Source organism: Caretta caretta, chromosome 10 (assembly GCF_965140235.1).
Source record: "Caretta caretta isolate rCarCar2 chromosome 10, rCarCar1.hap1, whole genome shotgun sequence".
Classification (NCBI taxonomy): domain Eukaryota; kingdom Metazoa; phylum Chordata; order Testudines; family Cheloniidae; genus Caretta; species Caretta caretta.
The window spans coordinates 58,817,764-58,835,533 of NC_134215.1; the positions used below are offsets into that span (position 1 = coordinate 58,817,764).

At 43.1% G+C, this 17,770-nt stretch overlaps 1 protein-coding gene across 2 annotated transcripts in view; it reads left to right on the top strand.

Moving 5' to 3' along the window:
* The window catches only part of ALDH1A2 (aldehyde dehydrogenase 1 family member A2), a 69,043-nt gene extending 65,968 nt beyond the window's left edge, over window positions 1-3,075 (top strand). For both annotated transcript variants that reach the window (XM_048867208.2, XM_048867207.2), the window contains exon 13: window positions 794-3,075. In XM_048867208.2, the coding sequence (XP_048723165.1) occupies window positions 794-866 (73 nt within the window). In that variant the 3' untranslated portion in view covers window positions 867-3,075. The remainder of the gene's footprint in view (window positions 1-793) is intronic.
* Window positions 3,076-17,770: the final 14,695 nt, after the last annotated feature.

The following is a 17,770-nucleotide window of genomic DNA, read 5'->3' on the forward strand; positions in this document are numbered from 1 at the left end:
AACACCAATAGCTTAACCTCCATATTTCCCAAGTAGTGGATGTATCCAGCAGTATCCAATCCCAGGTGGATAAGAATAACTAACCTTGAAGAGCTTATAGGCTCACTTACGTGGCACTGTGCCAGGGCTAAAAGGGTTTCTGGCTGCTGGAAGACTGGGTAGGTTGAACTCTGCAATGGAGTATGTGCCAATGCCCTAAGTCCCTGCTGCTAGGTATTTCCTCAGTCTCAGCCTCTGTAACTGCTGCTACCTACCCTCCCCACTCACTGACGGGAACCCGCAGGGATAGGAGACAGGCTGGTCAGGGCTGAGCACAGCTTTAGTTTAGGGATATGAGGAGTTCTGGTTTTCCTGCCTTTCAGTCCTTGGCTTCTCTTTGTAGAGTGCTAACACAGATGCCAGTTGTGCTGTTCGTTCTTGGCATGTGGCTATTTTTCCTCCAGGACCTGGAAGGGACGGAGACCATCAATTCATTTTGCATGGCTCCATCAATGGACAGTGAGTGCTTCTAGTCACTACCATCCTGGACAGGATTTATAGTGGCTCCACACCTCGTTACCAAACCCTGGAGCCATCCATACTCCTCCTGTCCCAAACTGGGACTTGACAGTCAATGGTTTTAGAAGATAAAATGAACTTTAATCCAGTGTTAAACACACAATATAGTGATGAAACTGTGCTTTGGTGTTCAAGTTATATCATGACTTCATCAGATAACCTTCTGCTACGTCTTATGGCTGGATAAGGAACTAATGAATTGACATGAGTTGATAGGCTGCAATTTGTTTTCTAGGGGCGAATGTGGATTGAGAGAATATTCTGAAGTTAAAACTGTGACAATAAAGATTCCTCAAAAGAATTCCTAAGAAGATGAAGGAGCATGTTGTGCAGAACAACATGTGATGCCACCCTCAATATTCCTTATGGGACCAGCACTCAGGAATAAAAAGTGTTGTTACGCAGTATATATTTAAGATATTAAGTTACAACATATGTACCAGTCACATAATTGCATACAAAATGCAAACCGACTCTGCATTATTTCATAATGCTCCACTGGGAAACCCCCCCCCCACACACACACCCACACACCCTTATTTTTAAACCAAATCAGGCAGCAAGAGTTAAAATTGCAATTGGATACTATTTAATAACTGTACCACTATACATCTGTTAGTTACACACACAACAATCCTTTGCACACATATGCAAAAAAGATAGGTTGTTTTAAAATCATCTTCTCAAACAAGGCTGGATTGGGCTGATATTCTTATACGAGGCTTTGCGACAGATCTCATTTGGAGGACACCATTTTAGGCATACACAACTGATCAAGTATCACTGACATTCTTTAATAACCAAAAGTGAACGGTTTTGAATTGGAGCCAGCCAATATGGTACATTGGCAACTTTGCAATCAGCATGATGTTTTGAAGTGGTTAGACTGGGGGGGACTAATTTATTGCATGGATTACTAAATTTGGAAAGATTCTAGTTAGCATTGACATTTGGTTTCCATGAACACACAGAGATGGTCTGATATTCATAGTGCATCTTAACAGTTATTTTATGTCTTATAAGTGAGTTGGTACCTATAATAAAATTTTTAGAAAGTTTTACCATCCTCCCACAAGTGCATGGCTGGATGGGAAGGAGATCCCAAAGGCTTTACAGAACTATTTTAGCTTTCATTATTTGCTGAGCGTCCCCCCCGCGCCATGAAATATCTGTATAGACTGACACTGCAGGCTCCTTGGCCAGCAAACTACTCGTGATTATAGCAGATGTTTCAAGTTTGGCACGTTGGGAAATTGTGATGTTTTCATTAGCGTTGGAAAAACCCACCCGACAAGCTTGATTTTACAAAAAGATGGCTTGCTGTCCTCACCCTGCTGGTGAGCCCCAGAAGAGCTTAATTGCTGCGATTGGACTTTTCACTGATTCCACGTTTGTTTTGACACTGCACCAGAATAAGAGCAGGCCTATTTAAAAGTGAGACGTTTACAGTACACTGCCACACCTGATGGTTCCAGAATCCCTCCTGATTCCCAGTTAACAAACTGAACATAAACTCACGAGTCTTTGTCTTTTTCTTCTTTCCAGCTGCAGAATAACACTCAAGCGCCAGTTGGGGGGGGAGGAGAGGTGTTTTATAACAACATTTATTTAAAAGTACAGTAAATATCCTACTGTAGCTACATTATGTGGAGGGTAAGGTCAGAATTATAGCCTCATGTGTTTAACAGTTTGTTTACTAACCATAGGCTCCATAGGCCAAGTTGCTGAGCGCTCTGGGCCCAATCCAGCAAATCATTTAGGCACTTGCTTAATTTTTACGAATTGATTTCAGAGGGATACTCCTGTGCGTGAAGTTAACCCTGTCCCTAAATACTTTGGTGCATCAGGACCCAAGTGCCCAGCACCTTCTGGCACTGAGCCCCAAAAGCATTTTGTATTTATAATTCATGCCATTTCCTGTGTGTGTTTTTAAGTACTATGTAACATGCTGTTATTCACAAGTGACAGTACATTCACAAACAGAGCTGAAACCCAGTATTCCTGAGTTGTTACATGTGAAGGTCATGTACTCCTACTGTAGTGTATACCAGAGTAAAATAAACATACAGCAAATAACAAATTAGTTATCTTTTTAACTGCAGTATAAAATGTGAAAAGGGAGGTTTTATTTCTTTTCTGCTATTTACTTAAAAACAAAACAAAACAAAAAAAAGAAAAGAAACCTGTGCTAGCAATAAGCATTTATATTGTGTATTCTTCTGTATTATTTGTGTGTTTTGTATGTCTCCGTGTTATTTCAATTAAATTCAGGTAAATAATATACAGCTGACATTTCCCCCCCAGCTTTTGTCACTGTTGCTACATTTGATGTACATGAGTTTGTGAAAATCTTTTTTTGAACAATGTACCATATGCATGTAGTCAACAAAACATTTTTTTCCAATCCCTGCAAGTCTTTGTTACAGTTTATCATGTATATAGTTATGTTATTAAAAAAAGTAAAAGGATATGAAATATTTTCTATGAAGTTTTCCATTAAAAAGGTTTCGAGAAAGATTTTGCAGCCTGCGAGAGTTTTTTGTTGTTGATGGAGCCGGGGGGGAAAAAGCGTTACATTAGTGAAGGGGCTGCTCTCACAGTAGCTTTATTTTCATTTGCAAAAGTGAATGAAGTAAATGGCCAATTATGTTTTTTGGAATATTATTGCAGCTGTATGGAAAAAAAACCCTGTGAATTGTGGATCCAGGTCACTGCCAAAGTTCATCCTCGCCCTCTGTGCTCATAAAGTTTAGCTATCGGTGACGGGCTGAAATCATTTGAAGCAGTGGGGCATCCTTGCAAACTGTTGCATCGCAGCTTGAGTTTTGGACAAAGTTTTAAACAAAAAGGATGATGACTTTACTTTCCCCACCAATGAGTCACAGATACAAATAAATTAACACCACGATCACTTATGGACTGATATTACACTGGCCTTTAGTCTCTCAAGCCAAAAGGGGCAGTTTGAATGTCAAGGCACTTCACAAGCAGTAGAATTTGCATTCTATGGTATGTACAACTCCCCCACAAACGATTGGACAATCCCTTAAATTCCACACATATTTTCATGGCCCAGAGCATTGCTCATCTTTTGAAAAATTGCCTATTTGATAGGATAAAATAGATACGGTTACATCACTATTTCCTAGCCCTTGGCTTGGTAGAATTCAATTTTTTTAAATAATTTTGATGGACAATATCAATGTGTAAGCTTTTTAATCAATTTAAATTTTCCCAGTTGTGGGAAATTCCAGGGAGGAGGTCAGACAATAATTACTTAATCTCACAATAGATATTGAGATTCAACAACTTTAAAACTTTAACTGGTAAAACACAAATTGTCAACCTCACGTATCAACAGCTATCCTTAACTCAAATGCTAATAAGTTTGCAAGCAGCATTTTTCTTTCTCTACCTAGCCGTAAATTTTTATCATGATCAATGGAAATATTTTTTTCAGTTTGTGAGTGTACGGTGAAATTGACATTTCCTGACACTGAGCAATAAAAATCTAAGCCTTCCACGCCAAACAACTGAGAATACCGAGACTAAACAGAAAATACTGGGGTAATGTGATTTATTTAAACACATTTTTAAGGGCGACCACTATACATAGGGAACCTCTAACAGGATAGGAAAAGAGGGACCATTTGGTGGGGAAGGGGAAAAAGTGGGGTTTTTTACCCACAAAAGCTTATGCCCAAATAAATCTGTTAGTCTTTAAGGTGCCACTGGAATCCTTGTGGATACAGACTAACATGGCTACCCCCTGATACTTTATTGGACTAGCAACTAACTTGCAATACAAGAGAAAAGGACGCAGTTATTGACAACTCCTAGGAATCAGGAATGTTTTTAAATGTTTCAGGCCTTCATTTCCACTCGCTTCAGTAGGTAACAGGCAATAATTCCCCATGGACATACATCTGGACAATCAACACTTTCCAGTGTATCTCAGTACTGATGTGTGTTCTGTTAAGCTAACTACAGCAGCGTTCTGACTGCACTGTGCAGCCATAAATTGCTCACACTAGCAATAGAAAGTCCGTGTAAAGAAAGATAGAGTAGAGCCCAATGCTGTAGCTCTGACACCAATGGAAGTGTTGCCATTCACCATCACTGTGTGAAGAATCCAGTCCATGGATCCCTTAATTAAAACAAGCTAAACTAACAAATGCTAAATGAGCACCTATGCCTGCCAGAACAGTGAGAGTAAACACATTGCCATGCATAATATACCGCAGAAATGCTTAGTTTTAAAAGATGCGCAGTCAGAGTTTGGCAATGATTTTGGAATTTCCATGCGCAGCTCTTTGGGAGGAGGCTAGAAGATGAGGCACGCATACTCCCCCGCGTGGGGCTTCCACACACACTAACTGGGCAGTGATAATATTTTAATGGAACTGACACTTTTCATAGTGCACTGTTAGTGCTAGATACAGTCTATATACATACGAAGACAGTCCCTGTCCCAAAGAGCTTAAATAGGTAAAGGGGAAATGGTGGCACAGCAAGATGAAGTGACCGCCCCAAGGGCAATGCAGCAGATCAGTGGCCGAGTTGGGAACAGGTCTCCTGAGCGATGAAGGGGGGGCATTAGAGAGGGGAGAAAACCATATGGAGAAAGTTTTTTTGTAGAAAAGCTAAATATGTTTCGCGTGACAGACATAAAACCATGAACTAATACTTGAAGGACGTAACCACTGTAAAGGCAGAGGGAGAGGAATTACATGGTGCACATGGGGGGTCTAGGTAGGAATGATTTAGTCTGACTACCAGCACTTTGGACTTACAGCTGTATACAGCCATTGAAGTCACTGATGTAAAGTTGGCCTGAGTGAAGAACCGGGACCACTATTTACAGCATCTTTGTATCCGGCATTTACATTTATATTTGTAGGGTTATGTAACATGTTAATCAAAAGTTAAGTGATACAAAAATACCCTGTGCATTATATTATGATCAGCTTCTCCCATGTGAGGCTGTAACTTGGGCGCTGCCAAGCAAAAGAAAAATACTTGTCCACATTTCAGCGGCTGTTTCCAAACACATTGCTGCTGTTATGCTGGGGCCTTAGTTGTGACACTAGCTGTCATGCCCCAGGGTTCTTGCTGGAGACATTCTGGGTGGGTAAAGGACAAATGAAGTTTGTATTACTAATATAGTTCCCAGAATGTTGTTGTAACTTTCCTGTTTGCTGTTAATTCAAAATACTATTGAGGATTTTGCTCTTTTGAGGGTGGGTTTCATGTGCACAGCCTCCCTAATGGGACCTGCTAAATAAACCTGGGTTTTGCAACAGACAACCTCACCAGGCAGGAGCTGCTGTGTGCGTCGCCTGCTGCAGCGTTCCAAAAGAGTGTTTGTGCTGCTGGCAGGCAGTGTGTTGCCAGGATAGCTCACACATCATGCATTTGCACATCAAATGAAGCTGGCCTGCTCTAAGAGCATGGGAAAGGCCTGTGTGGAACGGCATGTGTCCTACTTCCTAAACATGTATATTTTACACTTTTCACTTGGTTACCGGCCAGATTTAAAGTACTGCAAGTTCCGCTAAGCTTGTCATTTTTGCCTTTGAAGTGGAACTGTTTGGATAATGTTTCCTTTGGCCATTTATCTATGTAACAAAGCTGGAACCAATAACCTAGCTGTAGTGGCCACGTTCAATTTAAATGTGAGATCCTTTTAAAGTATCAAGAAAACACACACACTCAAAATTTGTCCGTTTTTAAAGACCTTGCTTAGCCACCGTCCTTTACCCCTGCCAATAGCCTGGCCTTATTGCCAAACGTGCTTACAGCAACTCATTTCTTTTGTGGCTTTTCCTGCTGTTTGGAAAAGTGCACATCTGTGTTCAGATTTCAGACAGCAGTCGAAACCAGAAAGACAGTTGCGTGCAGCACGACAGATCCGCTGCTCTACAAAACTAAAACAAAACGGATTCCAGTGACTCCCCCAGCAAATGGAAAAGGTGGCAGTGGGCGTGCCTCCCCGTGTTTTGTTTGATCCATTGAGTCTACAAGATGGGGCTGGAATTCTCATGAGAGCAGGATTTCTTGGGAGGTTTCTGCTACTTCCCGCTTTGCGTTGGACAAAAATATCACAGACATACCCACTCTCTCACTCTTTTGGCACTTTTGTTCCATTCCCAAATGTAACCCAGCACTACATAGTGTGGCAAACAATAACCAAGAATACATAGAAAGTTAGCCATGGTTATTTGAATCTCACAAAGGTTCAGTGTAAGTTTTAGATGAAGAGAGGATAGCAGGGAATTGTAAAACAAACATTTTACTTTCAGGAAATTATATTTTGAGGACTATGACCAGAGCATTTGCATTGTATCTGTTGGGCCAGACACTGAACTGGCACACAGTTAAAATGCTGCTCTTTTCTGCTTACTGCATGAAAAGGGCTTTTAGGCATAGTTTGATAATAAACTGATGTACAACTAACCCAGGCCATGACAGCTGGCGGAATAATCACGTTGCCAATTATGTCTACTTTCAGACACTAAAGACACACAAAGGTCTAGCAGAGACACCACTTAGCCTTCACCCATATTTCTCTACAATCATCAGTAATTATGTCCAAATACTGTTTATAGCTAGTCTTGCAATCTAATTTGGGAGCAATGTATAGCGCTCTCCACAGAAGGTTAACAGTCTCTCCATTCACAGAGTTATGCTTCTAATATCATCCACATGAATATCATCTACCAGTATTGCATGGAACCTATTACTCCAGGAGTGGTGTCTGCCCCAATGTCGCATCAAAAACTCTCTCCATGACAGGTCGCTGTCTGACTTTGGCTCTACACAGGTCCTGTCCTCACTGCAGTCACCTTCCAAGGAGAAACCTCTTTTGCCAAGCAAGCCTCCATTTTGAGAAAAGCAGCAGGAGTGCCACTGGTACCAGAGGATTTATGGGAATTTGATCTCTTCTCCCCCTGGGCTCTCAGAAGGCCTTTCCAAATCTCCCAAGTGCCCCTTGCTTCAGAATGTTGTACTGGGAACTGTGCAACTGGAACCCAGCCCTCCCTCCCCTAGTCAGAAAGACAGGTCCTGAAGCATATTCTTAAGCATGCCACCTCCTGACCCCATGCCAATCAGCATGGGCTGTGGCTTGAAATCTAACATTGTGGGCCAAATGTTTTAAGATAATTTCCTATTCAGGTGCACTAGATGTCACACCTTAATACAGACAGGCTGGTTTAGGGTTGCCAGGCATCTGGTTTTCATCTGGAATGCCCTGTCGAAAAGGACCGAGCCGCTAAAAGTCCAGTCGGCAGCGCAGCAGGAGTAAGGCAGGTGGTTGCCTGCAGGGACGGCACCTACAGTCACAGGCAGCGCACAGAGCCCCTTAGCCCCTCCGGACACGCTTCAGCCGCCTGAGGTAAACGCTGCCCAGCCAGAGACCGCACCTTGAACTCCCTCATGCACCCCCACCCCTTGCCTAGGTCAGAACCCCCTCCCACACCCTAACGCCCTCTCAGAGCCCACACCCCTTGCCCCCAGCCCTGAGCCCCCTTCTGCACCCCAAACCCTCATTGCCATCCCCATCCCAGAGTGCATGCCCCCAGATGGAGCCTGCACTTCCTCCCGCACCCCAACCCCCTGCTCCAGCCCTGAGCTCCTTCCTGCACTCCGAACCCCTTGGCTCCAGCCCGGAGTCCCCTTCTGCACCCGAAACCCCTCATCTCCGGCCTCACCCTGGACCTCACCCCACCCCCTTCCGCACCCCGACCCTCTGCCCCAGCCCAGTGAAAGTGAGTGAGGGTGGGGGAGAGTGACCGACACAGTGATGGGGAACGGAGTGAGCAGGGAGTGGACCCTCGGAGAAGCAGTGGGGCAGAGGCGGGGCCTTGGGGAAGGGCAGGCAGGGGGCATGACAAGGGTGTTCGGCTTTGTGTGATTAGAAAGTTGGCAACCCAAGGCTGGGTACTAGCTATGATAAAAGGCTGGGCTTGTGGGTGGTTTAAGTTTTAAAACCGAACATCCTGAGCTCTTCCTCAGGGTTTTTGGCACTGAGGGTCTCTCAATTGTGCTCCTCGGTAGAACAGCAACAAATTGCGGCATGCTCTGTTTTTACAATGGCCACTCTGGGAAGAGTAATTACCAGTTAGCCTTATAATGTGCAGCTTCAAACATTCAGAACTCCGATTAAGGACTGTAGACTGTAGCCCCAAATGCTTGCTGGGGACATTATGTTTCAAGTTACTAGCAGCTTGGGGATTCTACCAGGTTCAAGAGCCTTCACTGTGCTTGTATTTCTTAAAAAATGGGAATAAAACAAATATAGTTACCCTTAATGTTACTTGTTTTCTTTTTGTGCGTGTAATGCAGCATAGCAGCAATAAAACAATGTCATCTCAAACGCTGTAATCTCAGCATTTTGTAAACACAGCACAAAACTTTTACTTCATCAGTAGCATCAATTATTTTTAAGCAACTTTTTGACACGGTATTAAGTAACACAAACACTAACGCAGCCAGTCGGCATGCTACGATCTGAATGGTGTGCCTAGACAGCCGGATACTCACAAAGAAAAACAAACTGATGGCTGGTTTCCCAGTACCTTGTTTTCATGGTTTCTGGAAGAAAATGGATTTTTTTCCCCTTTTTTCCTAATGTTCATTTTTAAAGATTATTTTTCTCTGTTCTGTTCAACAATTTCTTCTTCTTGTGCTTGTGCTCAACAGATACTTGCTCAGAGCCATGTTCCGTAACAACTTTAGCTAGTTTACATATTGCAACAGCACATACAAAGTTGTGCTAGCCTGGAGGCCCCAGTTTTGCAAAGCACCTAGGTGCATGCTTAATCTGAAGCATGATTAAATCCATCCCTATTCAGCAAAGAATTTTAGCAGATGCTTAACTCCAGAGTGCAGACTGTCACCGCTAGTATCTTTTTCTGCCTGTTAGCCTCAGGCAAAGTGGTGAGTAGAGCTGGTTGTGAATTTTTTGATGAAAAGTTTTTGAAGAAAAGTGTTGATTTGTCAAGACTGAAGCTGTTGACAAACCAGGGTGGTTTTGACGAATTTCCCAATTAAAGCAATAATGTTGAGAATTTTTTTTTCAAAGTTATCCAAAGTTTTTTATTCTGACTTTTTTCAAAGGGAAAAAAGTCACTTTTTCTGGTTCTAAATGACTGTATATTTTGAAATTTAAGCTAATGGGCCTTTAAAAAGTTGAAAAAAACCATCAACATTGAAACAAAATGTTTTTAAATTACTGAAACTAAACACTTCATTTTACACTACATTCAGTTCATGAGTATGTTCACCATAGCCTTTCCATCCAAGTTCAAAATCGGAAAAACTTTCAAACTCTCAAAAGTATTTCTGGGCAAGGAAAACCATTTCCTGCCCAGCTCTAGTGCTGAGCACCCTCCTTGGCCAGTCAACTTTGGGCAAACTGGTCAACTGCTCCTCTTTGCACTCTGGGTTTGGGGAACTTGGAACTCAATGAACAGACAGAACGAGGCTGGAGAACATAACAGAACTTCCGTGAAGAGAGTTTCAGTTCACCAGAGTTCAGTAAACCATGGTTTTGCGCCACTAAAAATTCACACATTAATGCACTGGAAATGGCTGATCCAGCTTGCCGTTTTTTTCCAGTTATAGCTATCAAGCATCAGCCGTTGTCACCTGCCCTTGCCAGGAGATTAGACAGTGGTGAAGGAGCTACTATCACATCACATTGGTTGTTGTAACCTTTAAAAATAACCACCCAAAAGACGAGCTAGATTTCCACATACAATCCAACTTTTCCCGGTTTTTGAAGCTGATTAAAGTTCTGGAAGACATGCTTGTTTACATTATCTTGAGTCACACACCATCTCTCTGCTGATGTTATTAGCTGAGCAATGTGCAGATGCTGCTGATTCAGTGAAGAACCTGATAAATCAAATTCAACCTGAAGTCTATGGATGAAAACATTTCCTTTTATATTAAAAACCCAAGCTGCACAACCTAGATCTAGGTCCAAAATTTCCACAGTTTGAGAGTGTTCGGAGCTGGGGATTTGGTTCAGCCAACTATCTGTGTAAAGGCCACTCATGAAGTCCAGATCTGGATTGGAACTTTCCCCAGTATTCCAGGGTGTGCAGATCCTGAGCTGGGCGCTTCTCTAGCTAGTCTGGCCTATGATTCCACAAATATTTTTATCACTGTCCAGAAAGAGAAGTAACAGAACTAATTACAAGTTTACTAGCACAGAAGCAGTCAAGGCTATGAAACAAATAGTTGTTTCAAAACAGTTCTAATGAAATGGATTAATTCTGAATTTATCTGAATGGATGACTTTTTTTCTCTCTTTTGCAGTATCTCTGTCTATGTTTTATGCTCTCATGTCCTTCAGAGCATACAAAATGCATGAATTAGCTATGAATTATTTGTATTAGGGTAGTACCTAAAGGCCCACCAAAGACTGGGCCCCATTGTGCTAGGTTCTCTAAAACATAGTAGAAATAGTCCATGCATCGAAGAGCATATAAGCTAAATAGGCAAGGAAATATTATTACCCCCATTTTACAGATGGGAAACTAAGGCCCAGCTCCTCAAAGGTATTTAGGCACCTAACTCCCGTTGAAATCCATAGAAGTTAGGGCTGGTCTACACTGCACAATTAGGTTGACATAAGGCAGCTTACATCAACCTAATTATGTCAGTGTCTACACTACAGCCTTCCTCCCACCAATCATGGGCAGTGGGTATAATAGGCCAGAGGAGGCTCTGCTATTGCCTCCCCTGGCGCTGCCGCTGCCACTGGATGCCCAGTTGCAGGTTTGGCGGGGGAAGTTTTGCTTCATTATGCCCCATGCAGGTTCCAGGGCAGCGGAGGAGGCATGAGATTCAGCTTCTGGGGTTCATCAGTAATCTCCCTGGACTCCAGAGAGATTACTGATGAACTCAGGAAGCTGAGTAGTGGATACCGCCTCCTCAGCTGCCCCAGAACCTACATAGCTCAGGTTCTTCTTCAGGAAGAGACGCTGTCATGCTGCACCTTTTCCTGGGCGGCTTGGAGTCTGGGGAGGGGAGGTGCTGCTGTGGCTGGCTCAGGGCTCCTCCGGGAAAGTGTTGGGGGGCTCGGCCAGGGCTCCTCCGGGCAGGTCGGGGGATGGGGGCTCGGTGCCTGGGGCTCTGGCCAGCCTGGGGCTCCTCCAGCCGAGGGCCCTCGGGCCTCCAGCCAGCCCAGGGCTCCTCCAGCCAAGGGGGCAGGCTCGTAGCAGGCGGTGCTTGTTGCTCCGGCCATGGGCAGGCAGGGGGTCTCAGGGCTCCAGCTGCAGTGGGGTGGGGAGCCGTGGGGCTCCGGCCTGCAGCGGGGCGGGGGCAGAAGGGATGGAGCCGGGGGCTAGCCTCCACAAAGGGGGGCTCCACCCACCACCCATGCCGCCAGTATACTACACCAACATAATAACTCCACCTCCATGGGAGGTATAAGGCTTATGTTCGTGTAGTTAGGGTGACACAATGTCTGCATAGACACTGTGATCCTTATATTGGCTGTTAGCTCTCTTGTCAGTTTCACGGCAGGAGCTGGACCCCACTCCCTACTGGGTGAGAAGCTCTGGGTGGCTTCCCCCTGCTCCTGGTGAGGAATGGGCAGGTGAGCATCCCCGGTGGCTTCCCCCATTCCTGGTTGGGAACAGGAACCAGAATGGGGGAGCAGCCTGTCAGGAGCCGCCAATGGAGTTGAGAGACTGAGCTCTCAGCTCCCCAAACTTAGGTTGGTGGAAGCGCTCCTGGTGTGGACACACACCACTGACCCAAGGAGGTAGTGTGGACTGTGGAGACTGTGAGTCAGCCTAATATTGGGCGACTTACCTTTCTAGTGTAGACATGCCCTTTGTCACCTAAATATCTTTGAGGATCTGGGCCAGAGAGATTAAATAATTTACCCCAGGTTACAAAGGGAGTCTATGGCAAAGCCAGGAGCTGAACCCAGCTCCCCTGATTCCTCAGTCAGTGCGTTCACCACAAGATCAGTCCTCCTCTCCAACAGTACCAACTGCACAGACTGCTGTGTTAAGTCTATTTTAAGACAAAGTATATCCAATACACACGCATGCTCACATACACTCCCCTGCTCCTGCAGCCATTGCGCCTGGAAATACTATAGACGTAAGTGGGAATTTCATGTGCCTGAAGGACTGCAAGAGCAGACTGTAAAAAGTTTTCTTTTTTGACAATCCAAATGGGGAAAAAACCCTCGTAACACTTTAAGACTAAAGACTATTTAAGATATTGTGTTTGATACTCAAGTAATGGCCTGAAAACAAATCCCCTACTAGTAGCCACAGCAGCTATTCATTTCTACATATTAATACTCAATACAGGATCTCTTAGCTAATAAATAATACCATGAAGCTTCACCAGAGCCTGGTTTTGGACAAATTATCTTTTCAGCACTTGTATCAATTTACTGCAGTTTAGTTCAGTTGTTTCCTGTTTCTCAGAAGCCAGTTGGCTTGTTCCTTAGTTGGAAGTGACAGCAATTTAAAAATAACATATTTTGGTTTTGTTTCACACATATACACCCATATTGTGGCCACAATTTTAAACCTGAGTGCATAAAATTAGGTACCAATCCCTCATTTACACACCTAAATCAGTGGCTTGATTTTCAGAGGCATGGGGCATCGTCAGCCCCACATTGAGTTCAGTGGGAACTGCAGATGTTCAACACCTCTGAGTCAAACCACTTATTTGGATGCCTAAATAGTGGCAAAGGTCTTCAATGCAAGAAAGCACTTAAGCATGTGCTTAACTTTAAGCACATGCTTAAATCCCATTGATTTTAAATAGGGATGCTTTTCTGAGATGGGTCCTAAGCGCCTGACTTTAGGCACCCTATTGTGTAAATTTTGGCTTTAGGCTAGATTCATTCCGATTACTTACAATGCTTCGCGTCTTTGGTCAGGAGCATTTTATCATAGCAATTTTCAACTAACAGTTTGCTACAGCTTCCTGGATCATTCTAAAGTACAACTGATCTAGTCTTCTTACTACTCCCAGTGTGAATCTTGAGGCATTTCAGGAAAGCCACAAGATTCCAGTTTTATGATGGCCCCAGGACAGAGGCACAGGCAGAACTAAATGTAGGACTATGCACCCTCTTTATTATGTTTGTAATGGTTAATCTAGCAAACTGCATTCTTTTAAAGGAAAAAGAACCATTGATGTTCTACACAATATATCTGCTATAGACTGAAAAGGTACATATCTCTCTATATATGCAAACTTTTGGTGCTGAAAGATAACACAGCCTATCCAATTTATACAATTAGTCTCCAAAAATGTGCAGAATAACTTTATTTAAAAAACCCTTGTTGAAATACTGATTGGCTGCTTTGGTGGATTAGGACCAAATTAACAGCGCACTAAGGCCCCCCTGCAAATACTCCATTTGCACACAGTCCTTGGCACTGAGACCCTGCAGTGCTGAGCATCGCAATGCTTAACTCCTAGGCACCCTGCTGCCCAATGGAACTCGCAGCCCCAAGTTAGGCACCCAGTCTCCCCATGCATTATATGGAGAGAGTTAGGTGTCTGAGTAAAGGATTCACAGAAGACAGCAAGCTGAGCAGAGAGCTGCCTAAGTTAGCCAGCGGTGATATGCAGACGCCAGGGGTGGGGCTTAGGGCAGAGCTCCTCAAAGGTACACAAGGTACCTAACTCCCTGGGTCTTAGGTATCTGCCTGACAGGTCGGAGGCACGTACCTACCTCTGTTCAAGATTCTCAGCTGCAAACCCTCTCCTGGAGTTAGGCACCTAAGACAAGTCACCCTTTCTCATGAAAACCAGAGAGAGTGAGAGAAAGGCTCCTACTCTGGTACAGGTAATAGCACTTTCATTTACATACCTGTATTTCCTGCCTCCTTGTTTTGTACTGACTGAGCAGCCTCCTGGGGCTCCATAACTCTGCACTGCAAACCCCAAAGGTTCTTGTACTTATGAGACTGCTCCAGAACCAACAATGATTTTAAAATCAATAGATGTAAATGATTTTTCTAACTTATGGTACTCATAATATATACAGATAAAGGCAGCAAGGAAGATGGTGCAAGGGGTATTGTGGAAACTCTTTTCCTTTGTCCCAGAAGACCTAAGAGGTACTGAATATATCATGGAAGAGCTTAACTTCTAAGGGGACTTTTAGGGAAACTGAGCAAGGCATGATATTTTTCACGCCCCGTTTTATTCTTTATAACCTTTGTACTGACCCTTTCCATATCCCTCCCTCCCCCACCTCACTTCTATCTAACTTGAAGACAACCCAGTCAACAGGAGCCTCTATAGTGACCATAGGCAATGCTACCTGGCTATTAATGGAAAGCGTTACGTGGCATGCAGCAGCTGTAGCTAATCGGAGCTAGCAATGTTTGGTAGTTTTGCTGTATAACTGTTTACACTTAAAAGTAGAAAAAAGTCACACTAGTCAGGGAAATGCCTATTTCCACATAAAATATTATTCATAGGAGACCGTATATAATATTTCTCTGATTAGCCTGACAAATGACATCAGAAAGGTTAACTAGTGGCATCCATACTCAAGCATTTAATATAGAATGAATAATGTGTTCATGGAGTACGAAAATAAAGCTATAGTTTTATAAAGATATATAGAGGAAACACATACATCCGGGTTGTCTGTCTGTCTCTTTAAAGCCTGGACATTCACTGTCCCCCGCATCTGACAGCGCTCAGACCAAAGCCCATGTGAATAAACTTCTATGTGAAATTTCTCTGTTATATCTATTCTATTCCTAGTGACAGGTGAGTTTGTGATTTCATCAAAGAATTGTTTATGATTCATTCTTTCTAAGCTCTTGCTGCTTATTCCTTTTGGTTCCCTGATCACCGGGGTACCGGTAGTGAAATTCACCCTACTCATACAAAGGATGCAGGGTGTATGTGCTTGAAATGCAGGTGGTGAAATGAAGAACTCCAACCCAGGATCATAACAAGGGGCTGCTGCTTAGCCTCCTTCCTCACAGCTATGGACAGGAATAGCAGACGCAATTCCTCCTTGCTGGTTTTGTGAGGTATTGGGGCCACAAGATCCACACAGATGCGGGGGTCTGTAGCCTCTCCCCTATGACCTTCCATACCGGCCCCACACAGGTTTGGCATGGAGACAATTTCCATGGCAATGCAAGGGTCCCCCAATCCCCATCTGGCCAACCCCTGACCTCGTACAGTAACTCATTCTAATATACGGCTGCCTTTTATGCTTATTGCTCTGCTCCTTCTCTATTTCTAGAGCCAATCCTTTTTCACTCTCAAATATTAAGCAAACTCCATGAAGCCACATTAGATGGTTCTAGTTCCTTGCATTTTCTTTCTTCAGTGCAATTATTACCTGCTGCAGTTGGTACCTTTTAAGATGATCCAGCCTCCTCCACAACTGCAATGACATGCTTCAGCCAGCCATTGTAAGATGCAAACAAGTGATGAAATACAAGCTGTGCGCTTCCCCACAGCAGAGGGCATCCCCTCAGCCATGCTTCCAATCCTTCTCTGCCCAAGGAGAACAATTCATAAGGTCACCCTTGTTTCCCATGAGGCAAAACACAATTAATTCCATAGACCAAATCAATTTCCTATTTTTTCTAGTGTCTATATTAATATCAAAACGGAGTATGCTCACTACTAGCCAAAGAAATAATTCTATATTTTAACACATTAACTAGCTGCAATATCATTTGCAAGAGCTAAAAAGCTCTTATGAATAGCTTTAAAAGGTATATGCTTAACATTAAAATAGCTTGGCTTTATTCAAAGGATTTGCAATTGTTACTATATAGTTCACCAATGCTAAACTCGTGTGCTTTTCCAAATGCATCAATCTCAATTGCTTTCTAATTATTTCCAGAGAATATTTTGGCAGCTCCCAACCAAATCTATACCTCCAAATTTGTTTTAACTATAAGAGAAATGACCACCCGAGGACAAATTTTATCTCAGAGTTTTGACCCTTGAAAACTTTGTTGAAAGTAGAGCATACTCTTTTTTGGAGGGAGAAGGGAGGAGGGAGACTGATTTTAGTTATAGCATTCCAAAGGGTTTGTGCAATAATCGTGCTTTAAAGTAACCTGTAACAAATAAAGTTTCCTTACGTGATCATTGCCTGACCATTAATATCTGGATATGGGCTTTTTAAATTATACACATATTATTCTTTTGATTGGGGATCAAAGAGCCAAAATACTAATCTGTGAATTAGCCTCTCGGTGTGATTTGGACTCATAGTAGTGCATTATAAAAGGACCAGGGATTATTTTTTCATAAATAGAAGCACAGGTATTACAATGCAATGGATATTTCACAAGCACAAATAGCCATCATTAGTGGGTAATGCACTGACAAGAGTGGAAAGTCTGAAATGAGGCTGAAGGAATCTGAAAACACTCCATGAATGCAGGGATGTGCAGAAAGCCACTAGAACCTGTGAACAGACTATTTTGATTTACTAATTCTGATCTCCGAATACCAGTCTCGGATCAACTAATTGACAAATACCTGTCAGGGATGGTCTAGATAATACTTAGTCCTGCCATGGGTGCAGGGGGCTGGATTAGAAAACCTCTCAGGGTCCCTTCCAGTCCTACAATTCTATGATTCTATGAACTTCTCAGTAGAAATGATGGGATATCAACATTAGGAACGGGGTGTCCAAATCTTAGAAATTATGAACCAACCTGAACTTCTGCTCAAAGCTTGAACTACACTCAAACCTTTTTTAAGGTCTTAATAGAACCAGCCCATTCCTTCAGAATCACTTCCTGGTTTAAAGCAGAGCAGGGAGCAGAATTATTAAAATGGTGGGATAAAGGACATTTGTGATATTTAGTCCAAACAACCAGAAACCTTGCAAGGAAAGCCTGTTCTTTGGGAGATTCCAAGCCCATTCTCCAGACCAAAGAGGATGGATAAGCATCCAAACTTTTCAAAGCTTACCCCAACCTAGCTTACCCCCAACCTAATTTAGCCCAACGTCTGAGCTTTTGGGACTTCATTATCATTATCATTAATCAGAAGGCAAGATTTAAAATCACAACCTGTTGTAATCAGATCAGGATACTTGCCTAATGAACTCCCACAGGAACCTAGGAGCATCATAACCCTCACCACCTTCTGTGCTAAGTGCAAGGCACATTTCTTTCACCTTGCTCTCTATACATACATAAAGCAATGTGTGTATAGA